The 26983-nt window shown below is 41.6% G+C and overlaps 1 protein-coding gene across 2 annotated transcripts in view; it reads left to right on the forward strand.

Annotated features, from left to right (window-relative positions):
* The first annotated feature begins 523 nt into the window (after window positions 1-523).
* The window catches only part of LOC139747565 (uncharacterized), a 122430-nt gene continuing 95970 nt past the window's right edge, over window positions 524-26983 (forward strand). Inside the window, exon 1 of one of the 2 annotated variants that reach the window (XM_071659994.1) lies at window positions 524-769. In XM_071659994.1, coding sequence (XP_071516095.1) covers window positions 717-769 — 53 coding nt within the window. In that variant the 5' untranslated portion in view covers window positions 524-716. The remainder of the gene's footprint in view (window positions 770-26983) is intronic. The other variant, XM_071659995.1, reaches the window with a different exon arrangement.

The raw sequence follows: 26983 nt of genomic DNA on the forward strand, positions 1-26983 counted from the left end.
GGACTTCGGGATGAATCTCAAGCCACGTGAGATTCAAGAATATTTTCCTCGTGATGTTGAAGTTATATATCTCACCATTTACCCATAACCGTTTCCTTAACCAGTTTATTGATACGCTGTGCGTTTATTTCACTTCATGCACGCGCGTACGCTCTTCATTGGCACACACACAGACACACACACACACACACACACACACACACACACACACAACAAAAAATACTGCAGAGATGCATAGGACTGGGGGCCCGCCCGTGGTCGCGCTAGTCACGTGGAGGCTCACGCTTAGGTCAAATGGTGTCAACACACGGCTCTCGCTCCTCCCTGCAGGCAAGGGGTCTTTTTTAAACGCCGCTGAAAGCACAGATGCCCCAAGATCACCACACGGTGTTAGAGAGATCAAAGACCATTTTTTTAACGTAGGGAGATGTGTGGTATATTGAGCGCGGTGCGCAGAGCCAGCGAGCACACCAGGGCCACGTGAGGTGTGACGTCACCAGGGGGGGTCCACGTGAGGACGGGCGTGCTCTCTGCTCTCCGGCCAGAGCCCCGCGACACCCCAGCCAGTCGGTTCGTATCGCCATAGTTCCGTCGAAACCAGTGGTGAATATCCGGTGAATTAGAAATGTGTTGGAGCCAGATCTAAGTCTGGAAGTTCGTGTGAGTATTGTGACACAAAATGCGCACAGAAGTGGTGGTGAATCCAATAAGAGAAAATGGATAACTACGATGACGGAGGACCCCTTGTACCGTCTCTCAAAGTGGAAAGGTAAGTGCACACACCCTTGGCCGCTTATCAGTTTCCTAACTATGATTTGCACAGCGGGCAAATAGTGATTGGGTGGGGATTTAGTGTGTGTGTGTGTGTGTGTGTGTGTGTGGACAGTAATGTCTAGACAGATAAAGTCTAGTACTAGTGAGTGCTGTAGGTGGACGCCTCCTATGTAGTGGGAATGACCTCTTTGCTTTACCTAAGTTAATGCAATACGGGAAACTACGTGAATATTTATAGCACGATATCGTAGGGTTGGCTGCGATGCCGGTTGTAGATATGTTTATTAAGTTGTAAAACTTGCAGTGTTAAGTTTTGCAAATGATGTTATCCAATTTTGCCAATTAATTTTGAAGCATTGCATATTAGGCTTTAGTGATTGCGACTAGGCTCAGTGATTTGCAAAGTTGGCTTCAGTGACAGCATTATGGTTTAAGAAAGTATTTAATGTTATCCCCATTTCCCCCCCCTCAAGTGATTTTTATGAATACAAGACATCAAAGAACATGAATATCGTGTAGAGATTGGCGCCCCCTTTCCCTAATGTGTATTTAGGTTAAGGTAGATTAAATGTTTTTACGGCTCGTATATCGAGCGCGAACCTGACCTAACCTAACGTAGTGTAGAAAAACCCGTGGGTGGGGTTGGGCTGGGGGTTAATCTTTATACGATTTGATACCAATAGTTTTTTTTTATATAGCACCGATGCCAATTTGAACAGCATGCATGTGCAACTGTAAGTCATTTATTACGGTAGGGAAGACTTGAAAGCTACAGGTGTCCCGAGTTCGCTTGTCATGATGGGGAACTATTCTTATTCTTTCTTCTTTTTTTTTTTTCATTTTGGGGACAATGCCATCCATACCGAATCCCTGGAATGTTCAACTTGACTGTATTAGTAAAGCTAGACAATATGTATTTATTATTGGGAACAAAGAGGAAAGAACACAAAGGTATCTTGTCTTCCCTCGTATAGGATCCTAGCCTTGATTTTACCTTGATGGTTCAGTCGTATATTCTCGCTACGGCATAAAGCGCAAAAGTGGCAGTCATATAGGTAGATGATTAATTATTAACCCAGTATGATTTTCTATTATCCTTGGTGGTGGTACTCTGGACCTTTCTTAAATGGCTACATCAGTAGCAGGGAAATGTTGATAACTTTCTATTGTGATTTTTTTTTCTTATGAGACTGTACTCTCAACGTATACAGGCTGGCCATTGGTGACTTTCGCACTCAAGGTTTCACCTCGGGTTGGCGGAGTCCTTTGACACACACACACACACACACACACACATTTTGTATGCTGTTTCGAATTGTTAGTTGCAGATGTGCTGATCACCAGTGAGCGTTTTTTTTTTTTTTTTTGTACGATCTCTTGCTCCTGTTTTAAGCAGCTGTTCGGATTATGTTTTAACCTCACGAGCTCAACTTCTACGACCATTGGGTATGATGGCGAAGACTCGCCAAGGGTCTGGTGAAGACCAGGCCTTCATGCCCAGGGATCGTACCCCTCATGCTCAGAGAGACTAGGAACGAGGACCGAACCTGTAGCTACAGAGAGAGAGAGAGAGAGAGAGAGAGAGAGAGAGAGAGAGAGAGAGAGAGAGAGAGAGAGAGAGATTCCAGACACCATAGGCTATTATCGGTCGACATTGGTTTCCCACTTTTTGTTAAGATGTCACTTTGTGGCAAACGCTATTTGTTGTTCACATCCAGATTTACTAGACTGGCGTATTAATGTAGCAGTAATTACATACATAAGTAATTCAAACTGGGATGTTGGTGGAAGGCGTTCAAACCCCCTTTAGTTTCACCCGCTTTGCCCAGAGCGGTTCAAATGTTAGAGAATACATCCTTTGTAATGACAGATGCTGGAGGCGATGTGAAGTACTTTTATAATATGTGGTATAGTTTTATCACATGGACATATATGGATGTCTTCAAATGAGTAAAAACGTTAAAAAAAAAAACCTGGTGTGCCACATGCTAAGGTCTTTTCATTATTTGGTAAAACCGCATGACGCATAATTGCGTAAGATCAAGACGAGAAACAACAGTTTTTTACCCCATCAGTTGTGTAATTTATTTGCTGACCAGCTTACCCACTTTCACTGATATCCCAGACTACGTCACTATGGAAGAGGTTCTTTGCTTGGGTGAGAATTTCTAGTTTGTAGTGAATATGTTTTAACCACGACTTCTTTCTTCTATTCGTAAGCTGAAGGTGATATAGACAAATATTATAGAATTGAAGCAATTTTTGTTTTTACCATTTGCAAAGATAATATCATTATCGTTTTGAATTGCTTCATGCTTCCGTAAGTAAAAGAGATCCAGGCGCTCACACATACACGCACTCATACACACCAGCAAACAAAACATTGTGTAATAATGGAATTTTGACCCGACTCTCGTGCAGACACTCTGGTTAATACTCTTACCTAAGCTTGTGTGGCTTCGGGCATTGTACCTTCTACTGTTTAACCATCATCTGCTGTTCTTTCAGCACTGGAAAGCATCCAGCGTACATATATATATATATATACATATATATATATATATATATATATATATATATATATATATATATATATATATGATATAATATCCCCCCATAGCTAGTTTGCGCCAAGAAGGACGATTAAGGCTGTATACTCATTGCGTAACCCCTTCCTCTGTCCCTTCTTTTGGAAAGCAATAATATAGGAAGGCAGAATTTTCTGCCCCCAATCCCAACTCCTGTAGTTACCTTCGACATGCAGGAGATATATGGGTAGTGTGCTTTCTCCCTTTTCCCCGGGTTTGTATATATATATATATATATATATATATATATATATATATATATATATATATACATATATATATAGTGTGTGTGTGTGTAAGAGAGAGAGAGAGAGAGAGAGAGAGAGAGAGAGAGAGAGAGAGAGAGAGAGAGAGATTGTATGAATAAGAGGTTCTGCGGATTTTACTGTTGTGGGCATAAAAGACGATGTATGTCATTCACTCAAAAAAAAAAAACACTTTTTGTGTTTGAATCTAGATTATTTTTCGATATTTTGTGTACGAGTTACACCTAAAAAGGAAAGTCTATAAATGTGGTGGCAGCAAGGCAAAGGGTTTAACGCAATTTTCCAGCGCCATCAATATGTCCCCAAGGGAATAACTTTTCCCCACCCAATAAAACTGTTATTGTGTGTAGTCCTGCGTGTGTATGTAGAGTTACATAACGATGCGCAGATGTTTTTATATATTCTCTGTACGGATTTGCGTGAGAGCCTTAATGAACAGTGTAAGGGATGGGTAGTTTTCTTTTTTTTACAATCTGGGTAAATTCTACGGTGTAGATTGTGGGTTTGGATAATTATATTGAGTAAAATGATAGGAAGTTGTTAAAAGACAAGGCAAGTGGATTGTGCATGGGCTACTGTTTGATTAATAATTTTCCTTGATGGAAAAGGTTACTGATTCGAATTTGATGCAAAGTAACTCACTTGTGCGTCTGGTTGGAAATCCTGGATCTTATTGTATTGAGCCTAGGTTACTATAACCAAGGGTCGTACACTGTCGTGCTCAAGGGTCGTACCATCGTCCTCAAAGATCTTAATCAACGTTCCTGTGGAAAGATTAAACATCCATTTCCGATTAACATTCCTGACCTTGACAGTTTTTGTAGACTTACTTATTAGTACCTGTATACATTGGTGAACATCGGGCTGTATGAAATCACTGATGGTCATTGACAGTACTTTTAAAAAGTGAAAATCAATAGGCTTGCTGATTTCAAAGTCTCCGAGATCGATATAGCATGCGCTTGAGCCGCTTAAAAACCAGTCTACTAGATTAGGGCTTGTCGGTATAAGAGAAACTTAATTGATTTGATTATCCAGTGAAAATTGATACAACTAGAAATGACGTGAATGCTATTCAAATGGAAATCGTAAACTAAAGCTTAGGCGCGAGAAATGTAGATGACGAGTGTTAGCTAGGCTTGATATATGTAGGCTTTCGATATTAGTTGAATGGTTTAAAGGGTTCTGATTACATTCAATTATGAAGTAGATCCACTCAATAAAACTTAGTGTAAGAAGTAAGGGGCATTATTCATCGATTAAAACCACTCTCAGGAAAGCGTAGTGTTAGAAAAAAAAAAAAAGGTAGAAAAGCAGATCACGTAAATAGGATGCGAAAAGAACATTCAGTCGTGGACCTGAAGCAAGGACTCTAACATACGCTGAAGTGCTATGAGGAAGGAAACGCAAGGTCGTCCAGCTTGCCTCATACGCCTTCTTAACTTAGGCGGTGGAATTTATCCCTTGCGTTTTACGCAGCACCTGTCAGTAACGAGGATGAATAGCTCGATTGGGATATTTTTCCGTACACTGATATGATTAAATCCAGCGTAACCCAACCCAACACTAAACGTTTATATAAATGAAAATCCAAAATCACATTATTTCGTTTTTGTAGTTAATGTCTGACTATGTGGCATGATATTTTGTAAGGAAGTCTAAGAAATATATTTAGAGCACTGAAAGTTCATATTGATAGAAGAACTCGCAATCTTAGTACTAATCCTTTGGATTGAAATGGAATGGGCAGTCATATTCATGGACCCCTAGCAGAAGACATCGTTAACATTGGTGTATCCTATTGTTTGGGAAGGTTAGATGAGGTTTTCATAGGTTTCAATATTAACTACTTTTTTTTACTTAATTTTTCTTTAAAACCACATTCTCCCTGCTATTCGTAGCCCCTCATTACTGTACACTTATTTGACTTCTAGAAAATCAACGTCACCCAAACATCAGAAAGTTATAGCCATATATATCAACGGTAATATCGTCTGTTGCTGCGTTCTACCGGGAGAATGACTTTAGTTAGATGATCAAAACAATGATGACATTCACTTCTGTAAGTTTTAGAGGGATGAATTATGCATTTGAACACTGAACGATGTTTGCACTGTGTGAATGCAGTTGATCTGGAATTTCTGTCATTTTGTACGCACCGCTTTGAAGCCGACATCATACCAAACGGAATATTTTTGTCTATATCATCACGCCTTTCCCTATTATATACATTATATATATATATATATATATATATATATATATATATATATATATATATAGTTATGGATGGCCTTAGTTTGTGATATTCTTTTGCTCGTTATGTGCAAGTTGCTATACCCGGGCTGGAGAGAGAGAGAGAGAGAGAGAGAGAGAGAGAGAGAGAGAGAGAGAGAGAGAGAGAGAGAGAGAGAGAGAGAGAGATGTAGGCATCGAGCAGTTTGTGGTGTCATCTTGGTGTCTGGACTGTAGTGAGAGAGCCCACAATTGAGCCAGCACTACAGTGGCTGTCAGCGTCTCACCTTCGTAACCCAGGCTGCTGTCTACCCATGTATTTTATTATCCTGTCAGGGAACAGTTTTTAGTGAGTAAAGACACTACGAGACCCTGAAAATTTGGGATTGAAATAAGAAACAGAATTTGGTTTGCATATTCGTGTTCTTTTGTCGGTAAACTGATTCTGACTTCCGTAATCCGAAATCAAATGTACAATTCGTTCCCCGCTCAGCTTTTGGGTTGATATATCAAATGTCATGTAACTTGGTGTCAAGGGTTATTACGAAATATGGCTCTTCATTTGCATATCCATCATCTAACTTGCATAATGATACGTAATCAGTTTAATTAAGCGAGGTGTAATATGGGGGACAGATAAGACAGCCTGCTAATACCATTTGAGCCCCGTTTTCTCTACGTATTTGGCTGTACAGGACAAGGAAGCCTGAAAATTGTCAGTAATAATTATATGGCTTGGAAGATATAATGCATCAGTCAGCAGAAATAACATTTTCTAGTTCCTCATCCGGTCACCCCCAGTGAAAGTGGTTTCAGAGTATAATAGACTTGATGAACTATTTTACAAAGTTAAGAAAAAAAAGCTTTCAGAAAACGCTTAAGGAAAAGTTGAGTAGTGTGTTAGATATGATAGTAAATCGGATATACAGCTTTCTCTTAGTTTACGTAAATGCCACAGGCTACCGTGATCGTCTTTTATTAGATGTGAAGTGACTTATCTTGAATGAATTATGTAAGAACACTTGCAGCGTTCATGTCATCGAATCGAACCAATATTGAATGTCAAACAGTTATCACAGGAAACAAATATGACGTCAACCAGTTAAAAGAAACAGCATGTAATGCCATTCTTGACGAGGTGTGTTCAAACGCCATTAACCAGTTAACGCGAATTGTGTATACAATAAAAACGTCAGCTGAGGTTATGTCAACAACCAATTATCGCCGGGATCAAATAGTCCTCCACCTGGGGTCAGTGTTCAGAGAGGAACAGATGACAGTCACCAGGATTGAGCCTCTGCTAACACTGTGTCCTTAGGGGACAATTACTTTGCAACAGAGCCTTGAAAGAGATCTTTGACTCGCGAACTTTTCTCGAGAGGAGGTTCGTCTGAGACCGTGTGTTCTACCTGTTTCAGGAAAGATATGTTGTTGAATGGCAGTTTACAACTCCATATAGCATCACTTTCTGAGTAAGATGAAGTGTAGTCCCATTAATGAACCATGTTTATGTTTTCGTTTGGATTCTATTTTGTTGCACTTCCTATGCGATTGATGCCTTGAGATGAATTGCACCAATGATTGAAATGATGGGGTTGATCATGGGTCTGGAGATGATGGTAGTGGCAGACTACACCAAAAAGATGAAAAGGCGGTGGGAACCGCAGTACTAATGTCAGTGATGGTGTGTTAGAGCGGGACATTCCAAGGCGACGGGAACATGTGGGTAATGGGGTTAGCCTATCGCCGTTGTACTTGCCCCAGTTAGGTAAGCGTCTCTCTCTAGCTTCCCTTTCTTGTCTTCAGGATACGTTTGGACCTTTCTCTGGCACATTGTGAATGACTGTCTACGTCATATTGCAAATTGAAAGCAGTATGTATATGTTCGATGGTAAAATTCACATGAAGTCATCCCCTTAAAACTACGAGTTGATTCACTGGCCTTACGGGAGGTTGTATAATACTTGAAATAAAATGAGGAAACAATGTGATATGTTATGTAATTTTTCTTGTACTCACAATATGGGACTGAGTGTGGTATGGAGAAAGTGCTAAAAATACCGCTAGCCAAGTTGAGGGGAGGAAGGTCACGTGTCGGTGCGTGTGGTAGCGTCGGCCTGGGCTGGCCAACCCCACACCTCATACACCGCGGCAGCAGCTCCTCCTCCTCCTCCTGTCTTATTTTCTCTTTATTGAAAGGATCGATTATTTTTTTGGAATTAGTTTATTTGATTTATTACCTCATGGAACCCCCATTCTCTAAGGGTCCTGTTTTGCCCCAGGATCCCCTTTTTTCCCCAGAGGATCCTGTAGCTCTTAAGGTTGCGCTCCATTCACTAACAGGGAGAGGATGGTCTGTTGAATTATACAAAAGCAAAGCGTCTCTGTGGTAGTATGGATGAAGGGCACATGGTGGGGGACTGGTGTTAGTAGGTGAGATATTCTAATAATAGAGCAGTCGTGCTGCGTACGAAATAGTGGTAGTTTACTAGAGATTTGTAAGACGAGAAATCTCTGCCGTTTCGTATACACAAACAAATGTGACAGGTGTACTTTCTACCACAACCAATATGCAGGCCAAACAGTGGTAGAAAGCGCATTGTATTCATTTCTTTTGTAGCTACTGCTTTTTTTTCTTTTAGTCGTACTACTGGTACGTCATATTGTTTTTGGCTATTTTAAGAATTCATAGGACGGTGGCGCACACTTTCGTGCGAGGTTGAAATGTAAAACAACTCGGAAAAAACAACAACTCGGGAGCGAGTGGTAAGAATTTTTTGGCTGTGGCGGTTAGGCTGAGCCAATGGTGTTGCCACTTCGTTGAGGTATAGTGAGTTTCATTGAAGAAAGAAAATGCATCTGGATTATCATCTGGATTATTACAACGTAATAGGCACCATTTTAAGAGAAATGAGAGTTTGAAACTTTCCGACTGCAGCTGAGTGGATGGAGACCTGACCCTCAGGAACCATCCCCACAATCAGGAATGCTTGTTCATTATGCATTGAGACCCAGTAAGGAAAGTGAATGTATACACTCCCACAATCTTGAAGTCTTTTATTAAACTGTTCTCAGATGTTTTAGCCATCCAATATTCTGGAAAGTAAACCCCCCCCCCCTTCTCGCTTCTAATTGTCTGCGGCGTAGTGAGTTAGGTCTTCAGTGGTTGTCTAGATCCTCTCCCTGGCCCAGGTCGGTGTCTTTGCTCTCACCTCACCCTCATTTGAGTTGGTGGCATTCAGTCCAAAAACATAATCTCATTCCATCTTGCACATAACACTTGACGCCAAGTAATTCATACTTATTTATTCGTAGATTTTCCTGCTCTATCATAGCCATGCCTTTCGGCAAAATAGCGTCGGAGGCACTCGGTAGGAAGGTACTCTTTGCTTTGCTATCCTTTTCTTCTGCTGCTGTTAGTGGACTACATCTGTTCTGTAGTGTGAAGGCCTGACCTCCTCGTTTGGAACTTGTGGTCTGTCTACTTATGTAATACTCCAACACCAGTCTAGTTGACGTTTTGGATTTTGCTTTTATTGCATTTGGTTTTTATTACCTACAAGTCAAATGAAGGCATGACGAGTGTCTTGTAAGAATATAAAGCCAGTGGGGATTTTGATTTAAGGAACAGCAGTATACGACACATGAACGTGTGCTTAGGCCGTGAAGCATAGGAAGGTCAGTATGGGGAAGAAGCGAACTAGGCTGGAAGTTAAGACAGGCTCGTGCAAAAACTTGCTGTCAGTCTCAGACTCTCAAGGATAGCACAGTGAGTCTTATGTAATTTTTGTATCACTTGAATACCAATCTCTCTCTCTCTCTCTCTCTCTCTCTCTCTCTCTCTCTCTCTCTCTCTCTCTCTCTCTCTCTCTCTCTCTCTAAGATGGTTTTCGAAATCTACCTTAACAACTCGGGTTTGGGACAAAGCTTCCATCATGTTCCCCACCCCCAACGCTGTCCCTCTTTTAGGGAGTTATATTACTTGCTCTACCAGTCAAGGTATCGGGAGGGTTAGTCACGGCTACGCATGAGCCAACACTTCAGTGGCAGTGGCTGTTGAGTGTCTAGCATGGCCCAGGTAGTTAGTTGTCTCGTCTCTCTGCCTCACATACACGTGGGCTGATGGTTTTTCCTTCCGGTGACACATAATCTCTATGTCCCATACATATATATCTCATGTCAACACGTATCTCACACGACTCGTTTTTCGTGTGTGTGAGTAAGCGCTGCGCGTTTGTTCTACGTTATGTTGTGGATAGGCGTTTGTGTATATATATATATATATATATATATATATATATATATATATATATATATATAAACTCTGCAAGAAACATAGATGTGAATGTTATGGCTGGAAATTAGTAGGGTGCGAAACATGGGTAATGTCAGTTGGTTTGGTATGTTGCTAGGATATTCATGTGATAGTCCGCCGCTTCGTTTCGAAAGCTGGTGCGTCGCAGGAGGCGGTGTGGTGGTCGGTCCGCGTGTTCCCGTAGCATTACGAGGGCGTGTGTGACGCACTAAGAGGCCCAGTAGGGTAGGTAGGCTGGAAGGTCTTGTGGCGTATTACAATCCTTGGTACTGTATGTGACGGGACTTGTTACGTTGAACCTCACAGACATGATGGCTCGACTAGTTTAGTACGTTATCAGTGACAGATCGAGGTGTTACAGTATAATTTTACGAGTAATTGAAATTGTTGAAATAGGCAGAGTTACTATAGCAATAGGGTTTACATATAGAATGGGAATAGACTTCCTCCCTCCGCCTGCCTTTGTCCTGTCCTGCAGCGTTGCATGAAACCCTGCAGTGTTACTCAAGGCTCGCAGTGAAGTGAAGAACTCTTCTCCATTGCATGTGTGTAAGCAGCGAAACTCGAAACTTCTTTATAGTTGAGAGACGAGCGTGCCAATACGGTGCTATAAGCCGGATGCAGACGTTTTATTTCAATAGGCAAGGAATTTATTCGCCCGGTACTTCTTTCCTTGTGTGGATGGCTGGCTGGTCCTGTAAACATTGCATTGATCCTTCCTCCTAAATGTATATCAGGCTGTCCTTAGATAAGTTTGAGATGATGTGTTGACCCAAACTCAGGAAATTTTCGTCAGTATGAATAACTTAGTGGGCACAGCTCTACAGCTTATGGGTATGATGGCTCAGTTTTTTAGTTGCTTTTGGCTCATGAAACCCGTTAAGGAAAAGAAAAAAAAAAATCACACCTCATGTCCTAATGCAAATGTACCTGTTTCAAAAGCAAAGTGCTTGGCTACAAAGATCAGGATTCATCTTCATTTAGGGGGAAACGCACCCTAGTTTACTTAACCGCTAATAATTATGAACTGGTTCAAGGCCACAAATACGCAAGCTTTATCAGTACGTTAATCACGTCCAGACTCCCCTCCGCCGTATCCGTTGGTCTGTATCTCCCCACCATATCTAATCGCTGTTTTCACGGCCGCTGCTAAGATGACTCAGCCCAACATGTCGCACTGTCTCAACCCCAGTCGCTTTAGTTTGATATGTCGGGTTCACGTCCCCTATATACTGTTGAAACTCCGTTATGTCACTATAACAACCATTATCACCACCATCATCATGTCATACGCATTACGACCATTTATCACTTAACTAACCCATTTACAATCAGCATCAGAACCTGTAGCCAATGAATAACAAATATTTAACTACCATCAGGACTACCACAGCCAGGCTTACCAGGAAGGCAGGCATATTAGGGCAAAGTCCCCTGACCCGGAAGAGAGCAGATGCAATTAGAAAACATCGATACAGTTCTTGATCAGTGATAAGAAAATGTTAGTAATAAAGTCGATAGAAGTTATCATTCGTTGCCATCTCTCCTGCAATTTGTTCCCCCTTCCTCCTCTCATGGATGGTTTAGGAGGCGCGTCAGCTCTTAAGGGTAGCCAAAATAAGATAGACATCTTTTCAGGACCTCAACCACCGTATCTACTAACACCATCGCTGCCGTCTGGTCTTACAGCGGATGATTGCGAAAATCATACTCCTATCTTGTATTCAACTTAGGTATTCCCACATAGACTCGCAACAACCCTTCCTGAACCTTGCTTTGAAAAAGGTTTGTTAAGAAACTCGCTTACATTGCCGGTTGCGTACGACTGAAAAATTGCAGAACAATTTGCTTAATGAAGGCTAGGTGTTCAGTTTCCTTGTGCGTATACACATTCTCAGAGGTGACAAGATTTGCCTCTTAAACCTGTTAAACAGGTCTGATAATACACTCCATAACGAAAAAACGATTTTAAAAATTTCCATAAATAGCTGGAGTGAATATTTAATGTTTAAACTTAAAATGCATGTTCAGTGAAATTAAGAATAGTAAAAACGGAAAAATAGTTTGAGGACTGTGAATGAAGTGGTTTATATATAGTTGTAGAAAAAGACGTTTGGTGATATGCTTCGCGTCATGTGCTAATTTAACTTTGTTCTTAAAATTATTTATCCTTTTTTTCTGGGGCAACCTCGTATATTTTTACAATGAACCATTCAAATCGACATTACTGTCTTTCATCGAATCCCTCATGACACAAGACTTGCGTATGCTATTATAGTTGAACAGACGAGCAAAAGCGAGTCGTGGAGTGATGGGTTAGGTCAGTAGACCATGTGAGGCAAGGATGAGAAAGGGGGTTTGGGCATTGGGTAAAAGATCTTTGGATATGAGGCAAGAATAGCTTTGAGCAACAGGGGGCGCGGGGGGGGGGGGGGTGGCGGGATGCAGTGTAATATTAATATGAATGCTGTGTTGCCAGGGTACGTATCTGTTAGTGTGTGGCGGAATGTTGCGCGAACTGAAAAAATGTTGCGCAATCAACCGTTGTTGTCAAGGTTAAGCCAGTCCTCCTAGCACATGCCTCCCCAGCCCGCGTACTCTGTACTTACAAACGCATCAATAATGGAGAGCCAGCACTGCGATCGCCCGAGGGCGACCGTCACATGCAGCAGCCCGAGACATTATTCCTTAAGAACAACTTAATATGGTACGCGTGGCTAGGCTTGCTTGCTTGCGCCCCTACTCTTGATATATTTATTGGTTCAAATGCTCCTAGAAACATCCTTGTATCTGTGTGGGTTGAATGACATTCACAGAATATGGTATTTTTTGTTTAGTGAATCCTTGCCTGCCGGATTTTCATGTTGCAAGAATTATAAACTTACATTTTATTATTTCGTGAGGATAAGTTAATCATCCCAATATCGCAAATCCAGTATTAGGATATTCTATACAGAATATTGGTTGGTGCCTATATATCACTGTGGTTTGATTATAGCTCATTGTCCGTATAATCTCACTAGATCAATTTAGAATTTAATACATCTCATGATTAACAATGTGACTTATTCCTTAGTCCGACTCATCCATAAAATGTTTTTTAACACCCTTTGCAATTTTTGTACGTCATCTGCCAAATCAATATCAACGTACCCAATGCCACCACCTCCCCCACCAACACGGGGGAGTGTGCCTAACCCTCAAACCGGCACACACACACCCACACCCCGGCCATCAGGTGTCACGTGGCGGCCCATGCTCCGCCAGATGCAGGTTCGATACCGTCCTCTGGTCGGGCCTGCCAGACGTACGAGTCCACATGACCAGTATATATCTTTTATTTATATATATAACAACCATTAGTCAGCAGTACAAAGTGCTGTCATGATAACTTTCATTCCAGTTCTTTGTATGTATATCGACTACATTTAACATTCGGAATATACATTGCACGTGATGGAAATATATTTGTTAGAAGTGGGAAAAACTGTTCATGGATGCTCCGATGTATGTATCATATTGTCCGTACAGCTTGGAGGTTAGTTGTGGTAAACCAAACCACACTCTCTGGTCGTAACTTTTCCTGGCCATGACCAGTTAGTAACAGCTTTGAGAGCCACTCATTCAAGAATCGTCCGTGAACTAACAGCTTAACATTTCGCCTCTTGGTGCTTAGCGCAGCCAATCATCACCGTGCAACGTTTAAAGTAGTAATTCATGGGAAGATCCGCCTCAACCCCTGCGTGCGTCACCACACGCCCCCACCCGGAGTCAGGCCACCCGCCCCCACCCGGAGTCAGGCCACCCGCCCCCACCACCTCTTCCCACTCGGTCACCCGGCCTCTCGGGCCCTGCTGCTACAGTTCAGCTCATGATGACGTTGCTTTACGTACCTTACCGCCTTCCCGTGGCCTCTTGCTCCTGTGCAAAGTTCGGGCTTCTCGTACAACGTTGCCACACGAATCAATCACACATACGTAAATAACTGATTAGTTATCTTCTCCACTGAGTGAACATCCTACCTGATTTTTATTTTCCCTAACGTTCCTTCTCTGATCTTTCGTATTGTCTCGTTCTCTGTGGGACAAATATTCTTATCTGTTCTTAACAATGAATTAGTAATTCTGTGATTAACCGTTATATTGAACTCTACAAGGGATTTAAATGCAAATGACTGCTTGAAATCTAATCCGGCACGAAAATGCTTGATATTATTGCACCTTCGTGGCACTTCAGGAAATGAAGATGAATTGCACTTCATCTCTGCATTCTAAATGTTTCTTGGTTCTTTACCACGTCAGTAAGACTCAGGAATGACGCTGGTCGCACGGGAACAATGTTGCTTTAGTTTTTGCTTGATTCTTGATGGCTACACTCTTAATTGTTACGTGTCGCACTGTACTGTAAAGTTTAGCTACATATTGTTTTATTAATGTAGGACGGAACTTGTCACTCATTGCGTTCCTCTCCAAAGGACTGGGCTGTATTCATTGTAATTATTTTTGTATTTACCTTCCTGTACTATACGGGAATGGAGTTTATATATATATATATATATATATATATATATATATACTGGAGGGAGTGTGTATGTAGTAATTCCATTCTTGCACTAACCGGGGAGGGAATATGTTTGATGACGTCGCTCGTGCAAAGTTTTCAGGAAGTATCCTGAATGAATCGGATTTCATTTCATGGTGTTAGGGAGCGAGTAGGATGTCTCCTACGCCTCCTTCCGTTAGTCGAGACAAGTCAACACGATTGCCAGCGGGATACTTGGTTCTTTACATGGCTGTGTCATCATCTGGGCATATATCCTTCTACTTAGGAAATACCCCAGTCGACAGAGTTTCTACCACTTGTTAATGACACGTGGTGAAATATGAAGCTTTTGGCAAGTACGTTTTTATTTTTTTGTCAGTTCTTTGTTTTGAATGTTTTATATCTGGTTTGTCAGGGCCCAGACAAACCATCATTTGTTTTTATTAGTGTGAATCTCCAATAGGAATGTACAAGAAACGTTGCCTGCCTACTTGATGGCCTGGCCCTTTGTGCCCATAAGGGTTAGGACAGAGGCCTATCAAACTGGTATATCTTATCACAAGGGGTTACCGATATTAGTCGGTTCTCTTCGACAGCCATGTAACGGATCTCTGTCGTGACAGACCGTGCTTGGCAAAACATTAAGAATGATCGCGTCGTTACTCTCGACTAGGCTTGCGTCTGACTACTCCATTACAACGGGCCTAAGTTACCTTCTGTTTCCCCTAGTGTTCCTGAATATGGAGGAAAGTGCTTCAGTATATTGACTTCATGACCATCATATTAAAAAGAATGGCAGGTTGGCTGATCTTAAAATGAACTACCTCCTCTTTCCCTTGAAACCCGTTATATTATAGTGGTTCCATACGTATTTAAGAAGTTTCCATTGTATTTGTCAAAGCACTACACAAAACTGTTGCATATACGCACGTTGTGCATGTGGCTGTGGTATAAACTGCAACAGGTTCTGAGGTGGAATTAATTTGCCATCACCGTCACTGAGCTGCACGCGGAGCTTTCCTAACCTTGCACTGACACGGCATCCGTGGTGGTGGTGGGCCGGGCGGATCATATCCGGTGGGCAACAACCAGGATTGGCTGTCTCTCGTGTAGCAACAAAACGTATCGTAAGTAATCTTTCAAAAGTAATTATATTATAATACTCGTCCGGCACGGTATAAGATCAGTGAAAAGAGCTTGGTTCATATACGAAGCTTTTGATAGGGTGTTGCATGGAGTTGTCATCTCGAAGCTACCCTCCCACACTTTGCTCTCATATTTATCTTCTCTGGCCGATCAATATCCTTGGTTGGTGTTGGATCAACCCCCGTTCTCCGTCAGCATCGGTGTCCCTCAAGGTTCTATCCTGTCTCCTACACTTATTCTCCTTTTTAGCGGATTTCTTTTCTTCCACAAATAGCCAAAGGCACTGATACGCTAATGACTCAGCACTGTATTCCTCCATATACCTCAACTCTGCTCCTTTCATCTCTTGCTCTGCATCTCATCTCGTCATAACGTCCTCAGTAAACTAAGGCTTGGACAGGATATCTCAGTGGGATTGGCGAAATATGGTTGTTTAATTCTTCCATGACCCAGTTTATTCCCAGTTGAACATACTTGGCATTACTATAACATCCAAGTTATCTTGGAAACCTCACATTAAGAAACTAGCTAAGTCTGCCTCTGAGAAACTGGGAGTCCTGCGTAGATGTCGAAATTTATCTTCTTCCGAACCGTTGTTCTGTTCTTGTATGGAGTACTTTCACACATGGGGTGGTTCTAGCTGTGCATCCTTACGTGGCAGAGTTGAGTCGAAAACGGTCCGACTTGCAAACTATCCCTGGCTAACTGCAAAACTTTTGACCCGCTTGTCGCACGCCGCATTGATGGTTCACTTTCCCTCTTCTGTCGGTGTTACTTTGGTTTTTACTCCCTATAGCTAGCAGTGTATCGAGACAGACTTCCCCAGAACTTTTAAAGGGGAAGTAAATGTTTATAGTTGTGTTACTGGAGTGATAGTTTTCATGCATGGTGTTTTTGACAAGAAAATAGTGAAGTTGGAGAAAAATGTAGCTTAGACATTGAAGCTTATTGATACAGTGGTGAAATTGATGAGAACTGCTATTGACGTTTGTGTGAATAAATTGTACATTTCCTTTTCCATAGCCAGAGGTTGAACCATTATGTGACATTCATTTTTTCATTCATTTTAAGCTAAAAGTTTGTTTTCTAAATTGTTTCTTACATTTTTCATATGTATATATATGTATGTGTGTGTGTGTGTGTGTGTGTATGTGCGTATTGTGTGTGTATGTGTGTGTGTGTGTGTGTATGTATATATATATGTATATTATCCCTGGGGATAGGGGTGAAAGAATACTTCCCACGTATTCCTCGCGTGTCGTAGAAAGCGACTAGAGGGGACGGGAGCGGGGGGCCGGAAATCCTCCCCTCCTTGTATTAACTTTCTAAAATGGGAAACAGAAGAAGGAGTCACGCGGGGAGTGATCATCCTCCTCGAAGGCTCAGAGTGGGGTGCCTAAATGTGTGTGGATGTAACCAAGATGTGAAAAAAGGAGAGATAGGTAGTATGTTTGAGGAAAGGAACCTGGATGTTTTGGCTCTGAGTGAAACGAAGCTCAAGGGTAAAGGGGAAGAGTGGTTTGGAAATGTCTGGGGAGTGAAGTCAGGGGTTAGTGAGAGGACAAGAGCAAGGGAAGGAGTAGCAATACTCCTGAAACAGGAGTTGTGGGAGTATGTGACAGAATGTAAGAAAGTAAATTCTCGATTAATATGGGTAAAATTGAAAGTTGATGGAGAGAGGTGGGTGATTATTGGTGCATATGCACCTGGGCATGAGAAGAAAGATCATGAGAGGCAAGTGTTTTGGGAGCAGCTGAATGAGTGTGTTAGCGGTTTTGATGCACGAGACCGGGTTATAGTGATGGGTGATTTGAATGCAAAGGTGAGTAATGTGGCAGTTGAGGGAATAATTGGTATGCATGGGGTGTTCAGTGTTGTAAATGGAAATGGTGAAGAGCTTGTAGATTTATGTGCTGAAAAAGGACTGATGATTGGGAATACCTGGTTTAAAAAGCGAGATATACATAAGTATACTTATGTAAGCAGGAGAGATGGCCAGAGAGCGTTATTGGATTACGTGTTAATTGACAGGCGTGCGAAAGAGAGACTTTTGGATGTTAATGTGCTGAGAGGTGCAACTGGAGGGATGTCTGATCATTATCTTGTGGAGGCTAAGGTGAAGATTAGTAAGGGTTTTCAGAAAAGAGGAGTGAATGTTGGGGTGAAGAAGGTGGTGAGAGTAAGTGAGCTTGGGAAGGAGACCTGTGTGGGGAAGTACCAGGAGAGACTGTGTACAGAATGGAAAAAGGTGAGAACAGTGGAAGTAAGGGGAGTGGGGGAGGAATGGGATGTATTTAGGGAATCAGTGATGGATTGCGCAAAAGATGCTTGTGGCATGAGAAGAGTGGGAGGTGGGCTGTTTAGAAAGGGTAGTGAGTGGTGGGATGAAGAAGTAAGAGTATTAGTGAAAGAGAAGAGAGAGGCATTTGGACGATTTTTGCAGGGAAAAAATGCAATTGAGTGGGAGAAGTATAAAAGAAAGAGACAGGAGGTCAAGAGAAAGGTGCAAGAGGTGAAAAAAAGGGCAAATGAGAGTTGGGGTGAGAGACTATCAGTAAATTTTAGGGAGAATAAAAAGATGTTCTGGAAGGAGGTAAATAGGGTGCGTAAGACAAGGGAGCAAATGGGAACTTCAGTGAAGGGCGTAAATGGGGAGGTGATAACAAGTAGTGGTGATGTGAGAAGGAGATGGAATGAGTATTTTGAAGGTTTGTTGAATGTGTCTGATGACAGAGTGGCAGATATAGGGTGTTTTGGTCGTGGTGGTGTGCAAAGTGAGAGGGTTAGGGAAAATGATTTGGTAAACAGAGAAGAGGTAGTAAAAGCTTTGCGGAAGATGAAAGCCGGCAAGGCAGCAGGTTTGGATGGTATTGCAGTGGAATTTATTAAAAAAGGGGGTGACTGTATTGTTGACTGGTTGGTAAGGTTATTTAATGTATGTATGACTCATGGTGAGGTGCCTGAGGATTGGCGGAATGCGTGCATAGTGCCATTGTACAAAGGCAAAGGGGATAAGAGTGAGTGCTCAAATTACAGAGGTATAAGTTTGTTGAGTATTCCTGGTAAACTATATGGGAGGGTATTGATTGAGAGGGTGAAGGCATGTACAGAGCATCAGATTGGGGAAGAGCAGTGCGGTTTCAGAAGTGGTAGAGGATGTGTGGATCAGGTGTTTGCTTTGAAGAATGTATGTGAGAAATACTTAGAAAAGCAAATGGATTTGTATGTAGCATTTATGGATCTGGAGAAGGCATATGATAGAGTTGATAGAGATGCTCTGTGGAAGGTATTAAGAATATATGGTGTGGGAGGCAAGTTGTTAGAAGCAGTGAAAAGTTTTATCGAGGATGTAAGGCATGTGTACGTGTAGGAAGAGAGGAAAGTGATTGGTTCTCAGTGAATGTAGGTTTGCGGCAGGGGTGTGTGATGTCTCCATGGTTGTTTAATTTGTTTATGGATGGGGTTGTTAGGGAGGTAAATGCAAGAGTCCTGGAAAGAGGGGCAAGTATGAAGTCTGTTGGGGATGAGAGAGCTTGGGAAGTGAGTCAGTTGTTGTTCGCTGATGATACAGCGCTGGTGGCTGATTCATGTGAGAAACTGCAGAAGCTGGTGACTGAGTTTGGTAAAGTGTGTGGAAGAAGAAAGTTAAGAGTAAATGTGAATAAGAGCAAGGTTATTAGGTACAGTAGGGTTGAGGGTCAAGTCAATTGGGAGGTGAGTTTGAATGGAGAAAAACTGGAGGAAGTGAAGTGTTTTAGATATCTGGGAGTGGATCTGTCAGCGGATGGAACCATGGAAGCGGAAGTGGATCATAGGGTGGGGGAGGGGGCGAAAATTTTGGGAGCCTTGAAAAATGTGTGGAAGTCGAGAACATTATCTCGGAAAGCAAAAATGGGTATGTTGAAGGAATAGTGGTTCCAACAATGTTGTATGGTTGCGAGGCGTGGGCTATGGATAGAGTTGTGCGCAGGAGGATGGATGTGCTGGAAATGAGATGTTTGAGGACAATGTGTGGTGTGAGGTGGTTTGATCGAGTAAGTAACGTAAGGGTAAGAGAGATGTGTGGAAATAAAAAGAGCGTGGTTGAGAGAGCAGAAGAGGGTGTTTTGAAATGGTTTGGGCACATGGAGAGAATGAGTGAGGAAAGATTGACCAAGAGGATATATGTGTCGGAGGTGGAGGGAACGAGGAGAAGAGGGAGACCAAATTGGAGGTGGAAAGATGGAGTGAAAAAGATTTTGTGTGATCGGGGCCTGAACATGCAGGAGGGTGAAAGGAGGGCAAGGAATAGAGTGAATTGGAGCGATGTGGTATACAGGGGTTGACGTGCTGTCAGTGGATTGAATCAAGGCATGTGAGGGTCAAGTCAATTGGGAGGTGAGTTTGAATGGAGAAAAACTGGAGGAAGTGAAGTGTTTTAGATATCTGGGAGTGGATCTGTCAGCGGATGGAACCATGGAAGCGGAAGTGGATCATAGGGTGGGGGAGGGGGCGAAAATTTTGGGAGCCTTGAAAAATGTGTGGAAGTCGAGAACATTATCTCGGAAAGCAAAAATGGGTATGTTTGAAGGAATAGTGGTTCCAACAATGTTGTATGGTTGCGAGGCGTGGGCTATGGATAGAGTTGTGCGCAGGAGGATGGAGGTGGAAAGATGGAGTGAAAAAGATTTTGTGTGATCGGGGCCTGAACATGCAGGAGGGTGAAAGGAGGGCAGGGAATAGAGTGAATTGGAGCGATGTGGTATACAGGGGTTGACGTGCTGTCAGTGGATTGAATCAGGGCATGTGAAGCGTCTGGGGTAAACCATGGAAAGCTGTGTAGGTATGTATATTTGCGTGTGTGGACGTGTGTATGTACGTGTGTATGGGGGTTGGGCCATTTCTTTCGTCTGTTTCCTCGCGCTACCTCGCAAACGCGGGAGACAGCGACAAAGTATAAAAAAAAAAAAAAAAAAAAAAAAAAAAAAAGCTAGCTGCTTGTGTGTATCCATCACTAGCTAGACCATGCAGGCAGGAAAGTAAGTAATCGTCATTCGAGATGCTTCAGTCAACACGAAGTGGAATCATAAAGCGTTGACTCGCGTATATAAATTACCATGGAATAAGTTGCTGGATGCCCCGAACTTCTTTATGGGTGCGATCAAAGATCACATGGTGAAATGTATCACTGTATGAGCTCAGAATTGTCTTTAATACCGTGGGAGGTGTTCATGACCTTTGATGGGCCGTAAAGACGTTGACGGCCTTATTCGATGACCCTTGCAGTCTTTAAGTATGAGGCCTGAATAATTAATTAACTATTCAACCAACCCTCCAGCTGGTACGACCCATACGTGTTATGAACTAGGCTTTAGAATGATTTTTATTTAGGTGCTTTGTAAGATTGTCCTCCTCCTTTTGAACATTACGCTGTACTGAGCGAAGTACCTGAAGGATAGAGTCTCGTGTGATGAAATATGAAGTCCAGGATCTAACCTGCCCCCTTTTAAAGTTAGGCCTTCGTACCTAAGGGTAGTAGCGTCTTGTCAAGAGGTCAAGTGTGGGTATTGCAACACCAGTGATAAAGAATAGTCCGGCCAACTGTTGTGGAGGATAACCAAACCAACGATCATGGGTGAGGTGGCATAGATAACCAAAGTCTGTGGATGGCAAACCAATTTTGATACAGATCACTTTTGATACAATTGGTGTCTTATGATGTCAATAATGAGGTAAACATATTCCCTTAGTTTGTTGAACCAAATGTTAAGTAAATAAACCGTTTGTTTTGTAGAGGCTATTCCAGATAAATGTTTTTTCTTCCTTTAGAGCTAAACAAGGCTTCGGTTTGGATGCCAATCCGCGAACTATGTCGTAAAAGGAGGTTTAGTGGACTGAAATACGAGAAACCAGTATTCGAAGGAGCCTGTTACAGATTCCCTAGATTAGAAAGAAGAAAATACATCCTGTTATTAATGTAGATGAGGCTGCCTAGCACCACAGTGTCCTCAGCAACTGGCAGTATATTTGGACGGGAGTTAGTCACCGGGTGGGTGAACTTGTGGCCAGCCGAGTGTGGTGGGGTAGGTTAGCGAGGACGGCGTTACGTCAGGGTGAGTAAGGCGTGCCGGCCGGCCGTTGTGAGGTGGCGGCGGTAAGGTAAGGCGGTCAGGTGTTGCTCGCTGCCTCCTGGGTCATCTGTACCACAACGTGACCCCTCACCGAGAGAGAGAGAGAGAGAGAGAGAGAGAGAGAGAGAGAGAGAGAGAGAGAGAGAGATGCTTGTTCCAATATAGAGCTCTTCCTGGGATTAAATCTGCATTTGAGTATTTTTCTCTAGCTTTCACATAATTAACTAAATATGAAAGTTTTTGAGTATTGCATTTTCTTTGAAGTATAACAAAGTGGGGTGAAAAATCTTCCAAGGACCTGATACTGTACAGATATATTGTAACGAAATGTAAATTTCAGAACCGAATGATGTCACGTTAAGAAATGACAATACTCAAAGCGCTTTTCTTTTGCTTCTCATTACAATGTACGCTGTCGATCACCTTGGTCAGCGGAAAAAATACAGAAGCCAGTTGAGACGTTTACCCTGTGTATGTGTGTGTGTGTGTGTGTGTGTAGCATATGGGTTCTGGACTTTTATGACGCGCGCCACCCTTTGTAGATCTGCATTTAACCTTATGAAAAACTAAATAGTACCAAGACTCTCACCGCTGGTGTTTTTTAACAACTTGGGGTAAATACACAGCCTCTCAACCGCTTGGGCTTTATGGTACGATCCATTGAGCATGGGTACACGACACTTTGAACAATGCTGTACGATCCTTGTTGATGGCCTGACGTTTGAGGATGATTTTACAAAGTTCAGGTCTAGTCCCCGAGTCATATCAAGGGACGGTCGTACTGTCGTGCAGAAAGTTCGTACCGTTACGCCTTAAATTGCCGAACCATCGAGCCCAAAGTGTCGTACCGCAGTGCTGCACAGAAGGTAGTCCTAGCTGTAATAAATCTCATCTACTGGCGTATCTTGGAAATTTGAAATTAGGCCTTTATTGCGCTGTGCTCTGTCGAATTAAACGTGAAAAGATGTCGTAAGCAGCCCAGAGGGTGAGGGTGAGTTTACGATTGACGAGAATAATTGTTGAATGGATGGAATAGTTAATGATTGACTGCAAGAAAGGAAAAACAAAAATTCAAATTGTTTTAAGTTCTTGGATATTTATTTTCATCATTCTTAAAAGCGTTGAAGAAACATTCCGTCCAAGTACCTTATAGAATCTACAGTATCAATTAGTCAGTTTTTGTGGTATCATTGTGATATTTATTGAATATATAAACTCTGATTTCATCCAGCAACAGGTTTCTAATCTCAAACCACAACCATTTACCTGTTTCGCTTACTGCTCGCCTAACCTAGTTGGCTGTATAGATTTCTCCAGCTAATATATTTTTCTTTTGAGTACATGATGTACTTTCATCACTCATTTTTTTTTTAATCTTTGGATTAATCATTCTTTTTCTAAGGCCATCAGGGCAGGGGATCTACTATGTTACTGGTGGAAAAATTCTTCCTCCGACTTTTCCTTTCGTCTTATACCCGAAATCAGTGAAAGTAGAGTCGACACAAAGCGTTCCATTGCCCACAGGAAGCGCGACAACCTCTCATGTTCGGCAATTTTTTTTTTTTCTGATATTTCCAACAAATGTTTCCAGTCCTTCGCCTTTCCGCCCCTGCGACACTATTACTTATCGCTAATAATGACTGACGCAACTCTTTGGCTCTCGGTTTTTCTTGGTCCTTTCCTAGAATCTCTTTTCGTAGTCTAGAAAGCACTTGTACTCTTTTGATAAGAGAAAGGCATACGTATGGGCCAGTTAGTGCCCTTACTCATGTTTTTGCATAACTGTGTTCTGACACATATTAACGTTCCAACCGTACATACATGACAGAGACGAGTTAGGAACTTATCAGTTATCGCAATCTGACCTGGAAACATGACCCACTTGCCCTACACCGCAGTGTTGATTGTCCTATTTGTAAATATTACTATGGTTCCTGCTTCAGATAATTGACTGGCTGTATCCCCTCACCGTTAGGTAGACCGCGTAACAATCGGCGTACCATTGTACCGCATGAGTTTTGTTCAGCCGTTGGCAGTTTAAAGGTTATGCCGCTAAGCTTAGGAACCTTTTATCTTCTCATAGCTTAGTTGGTAATTATGACCCGCGTCTTTTAAAAGGATTTACCCCCCCCCCCCCCTCTTAAAGAACCTTTAGATCAATTTTCCTGCCAATTGGTAATTATGACCTGCGTCTTTTAAAAGGATTTATCCCCTCTTTAAAAAAAACTTTAGATTAGTTTCCCTTCCACCGTTTCTTTTTGACCCATTTTTATACTTTATTTGGTTTGGTCCTTGACTGGAGCCCACGTAAAAATGAAAATACCCAAACAACTGTATTTAAAAGGATAAACATTTTGCCCTCACAAAGAACTGACAGAATGCTGATTCATCAGTTATAAGTGAACTGAAATGACCTTTCAAAAGATGTGAACTAATATATATATATATATATATATATATATATATATATATATATATATATATATATTGTAAACCTATTTTAAGTATGTATTTACCTCCAGTAGTCCCTTAAAATGTGCTCATTTGCTTTCTTTTTAATGGGATATCGCGTATTGCACAAGGGAGCTTATATCCGCCTTTGCATTGTGACCCTTTTTTGAATTAGACATTTTTATGGAAATATTGGTATAAGAGACTGTTGCCCTTCTTATCTGTTCATAAGTACATATATTTCGTAAAACGACACAAGAGTATATGCGTATAAACAGCTTATCGTGGAAACGGATAGTAAGAAACTGTGAAAAGGGAATCATATATCTGCCACATGGGGAAAAAGAAGAGGTTATTTAACAAGAGGGAGAAAAACACTAAGCTGCAGGGGTGTGAGGCAACGTGACTGGGCGGAGCTACAGGTTATAACGTCACGCAACGTCCATTCTTACCAGGTTTTCCCATACTGGACTGTACATGTTTTATTTTCCCCGTTTCGTTAGACGCCCTGCCTTGGTTTTGTCATGTTTTAAAGTGTTGCTCTCCTTTCATGCAGTCGAAACTGCAGTTCGTTTTAACCAGACCACTCACGCGTTTATCCTTAAGGTTCGCTCTATTAATTAATAATCATGAAGTTCAAACGAAAAGTAGAAGAGACGTTGCCTTAAAAGTGCTCAGGATTATACAGATATTTAGATATGAAACTTCTCTTTATTTATGACGTACAGACAAACATGCGTCAAGACGCACCTACAGTTGATTAGTATACATTTGTATGTGCAGGTTTTTATTTACTTATGGTCCTAATTTGCAAGGATTCACACGAACAAAGAATTCAGCATTGCATCGAGGGTTCAGATATATGCAATTGACATCCGTATACAGGTAGTTCAAACTTGTGTAGGGTTCTTTGTCATAATAATGAACTGGTATGTTGAGTTCAGAACTCAGGTTGGATATGTGCTTAAGTCATGCAGTTAAGGCTGGCGGACTTTTACATACCATGCTTGTTCATGAAGCTGTTAATTTGTTTAGTTATAGAAAACTTGAGGTAATATGAACGGGCCGAAGCTACTTACACTACACTCAACCTTGCAAAATCCAAGCGCTTTATTAATATTATGCCTCCGCTCTTACTATATTCAGATTACAGTGAGATGTGTTTCATCTCCACTGCCTCTTGGAGGGTTGGTCCATACCATTACCGAATGAACAATGAAATTTTACCATGAACCGCGACAGGAAACGACAGAATTGACGCTTGTTAACAAGCCTAATACATGTATCAGCATTAACAGTCACTAACATTTAGTTAACACATGTATTCAACACGATGAATCAGACACATTAAGTGGTCAGCTGACGAGTGATTCCTAGACAAGCAGCACTGGCCGCAGGAGCATTCGAGGGTTCGGTCGTTGACTCGAGGTGAAAGGAAGGGTACGAAGGCTTCCTCCGGTAAGCTTCTCTGGCGGTATTAAGGAGACGCGCTCGGTGACCATAACGACATCATGTGGACAGCAAGTCCTTTGTGGAGTTCAAAAGCAGTTGAACACTAGGCTTCCTGATTCCATTTAACGCTAGGTTTCCTGATTCCACTGGTAATTTTTTAAGGCTGTTTGACGAGCTAACTTAAAGGCCTCGGGGCATATGGGTAGTAGATCCAGTGCTTAGCATTATATATAACGTAGGTCTTTCTTCTTGCTGTGTTATTTAATCTGGTGTGTTCGTTAGGATACGTTTGAGGTCAGTTACCCAGGAAGGGAGATGCGTCCGGGTTGTGTCTTACTAGTGTAAAGCTGTTGGCTTAAATGACTTGCTACTGCCGGATAACCAATATGTTAGTAGACATGATATAGAAAACGAACGTTAAGAGAACCTACTTCAAGCGTTTATGCAAATTAAAGCCCATCATTTTTGTCTGCATTAGTATTTCACTTTACAGTATGTGTATTTCATCTTTGCGTCTTATGTGCTTGTACGAGTGTACACGCATCATGTGTGTATGTATGTAGAACTGCGGACATTTATCTTGGACCCAGCGTTATTTGGTTTTATAAATGTTGAATATAATGATCGAAATGAACAGTCTGTTCACTGTATTGCCTGTGTGAACGCCCTATACCCATTGTACACTTTAAATCTTGCCTCATACCTACCTGGACCTGATGTACTGCCCTTCACTCGCTATTGCAGAAACATTCTATATTAGTATATTGGGGGCATATGAAATATTTTTGAGTAATATATATATATATATATATATATATATATATATATATATATATATATATATATATATATATATATAAACTTGACGTAGAGCAGGATTACTTGCTAATCTTTTAGTTCATAAGTCAAATTAGGTGATTTTATTTTATTAGAATTTTATATATTTTTAAAACTCTTAGCTTTTATCTGATGGAACGCGTCGAGCTTTTTCAGTTACTGGAACGAGTAAATTGTAACATTATTTGTTTTTCCAATTTTTTTTTTTTTTGTAGTTATCCGAACGGTGTAACTGGAATTTGTAGTAGCCTGTTGTTCATGTTGGTA

This window comes from Panulirus ornatus, chromosome 69 (genome assembly GCF_036320965.1).
Source record: "Panulirus ornatus isolate Po-2019 chromosome 69, ASM3632096v1, whole genome shotgun sequence".
Lineage (NCBI taxonomy): Eukaryota > Metazoa > Arthropoda > Malacostraca > Decapoda > Palinuridae > Panulirus > Panulirus ornatus.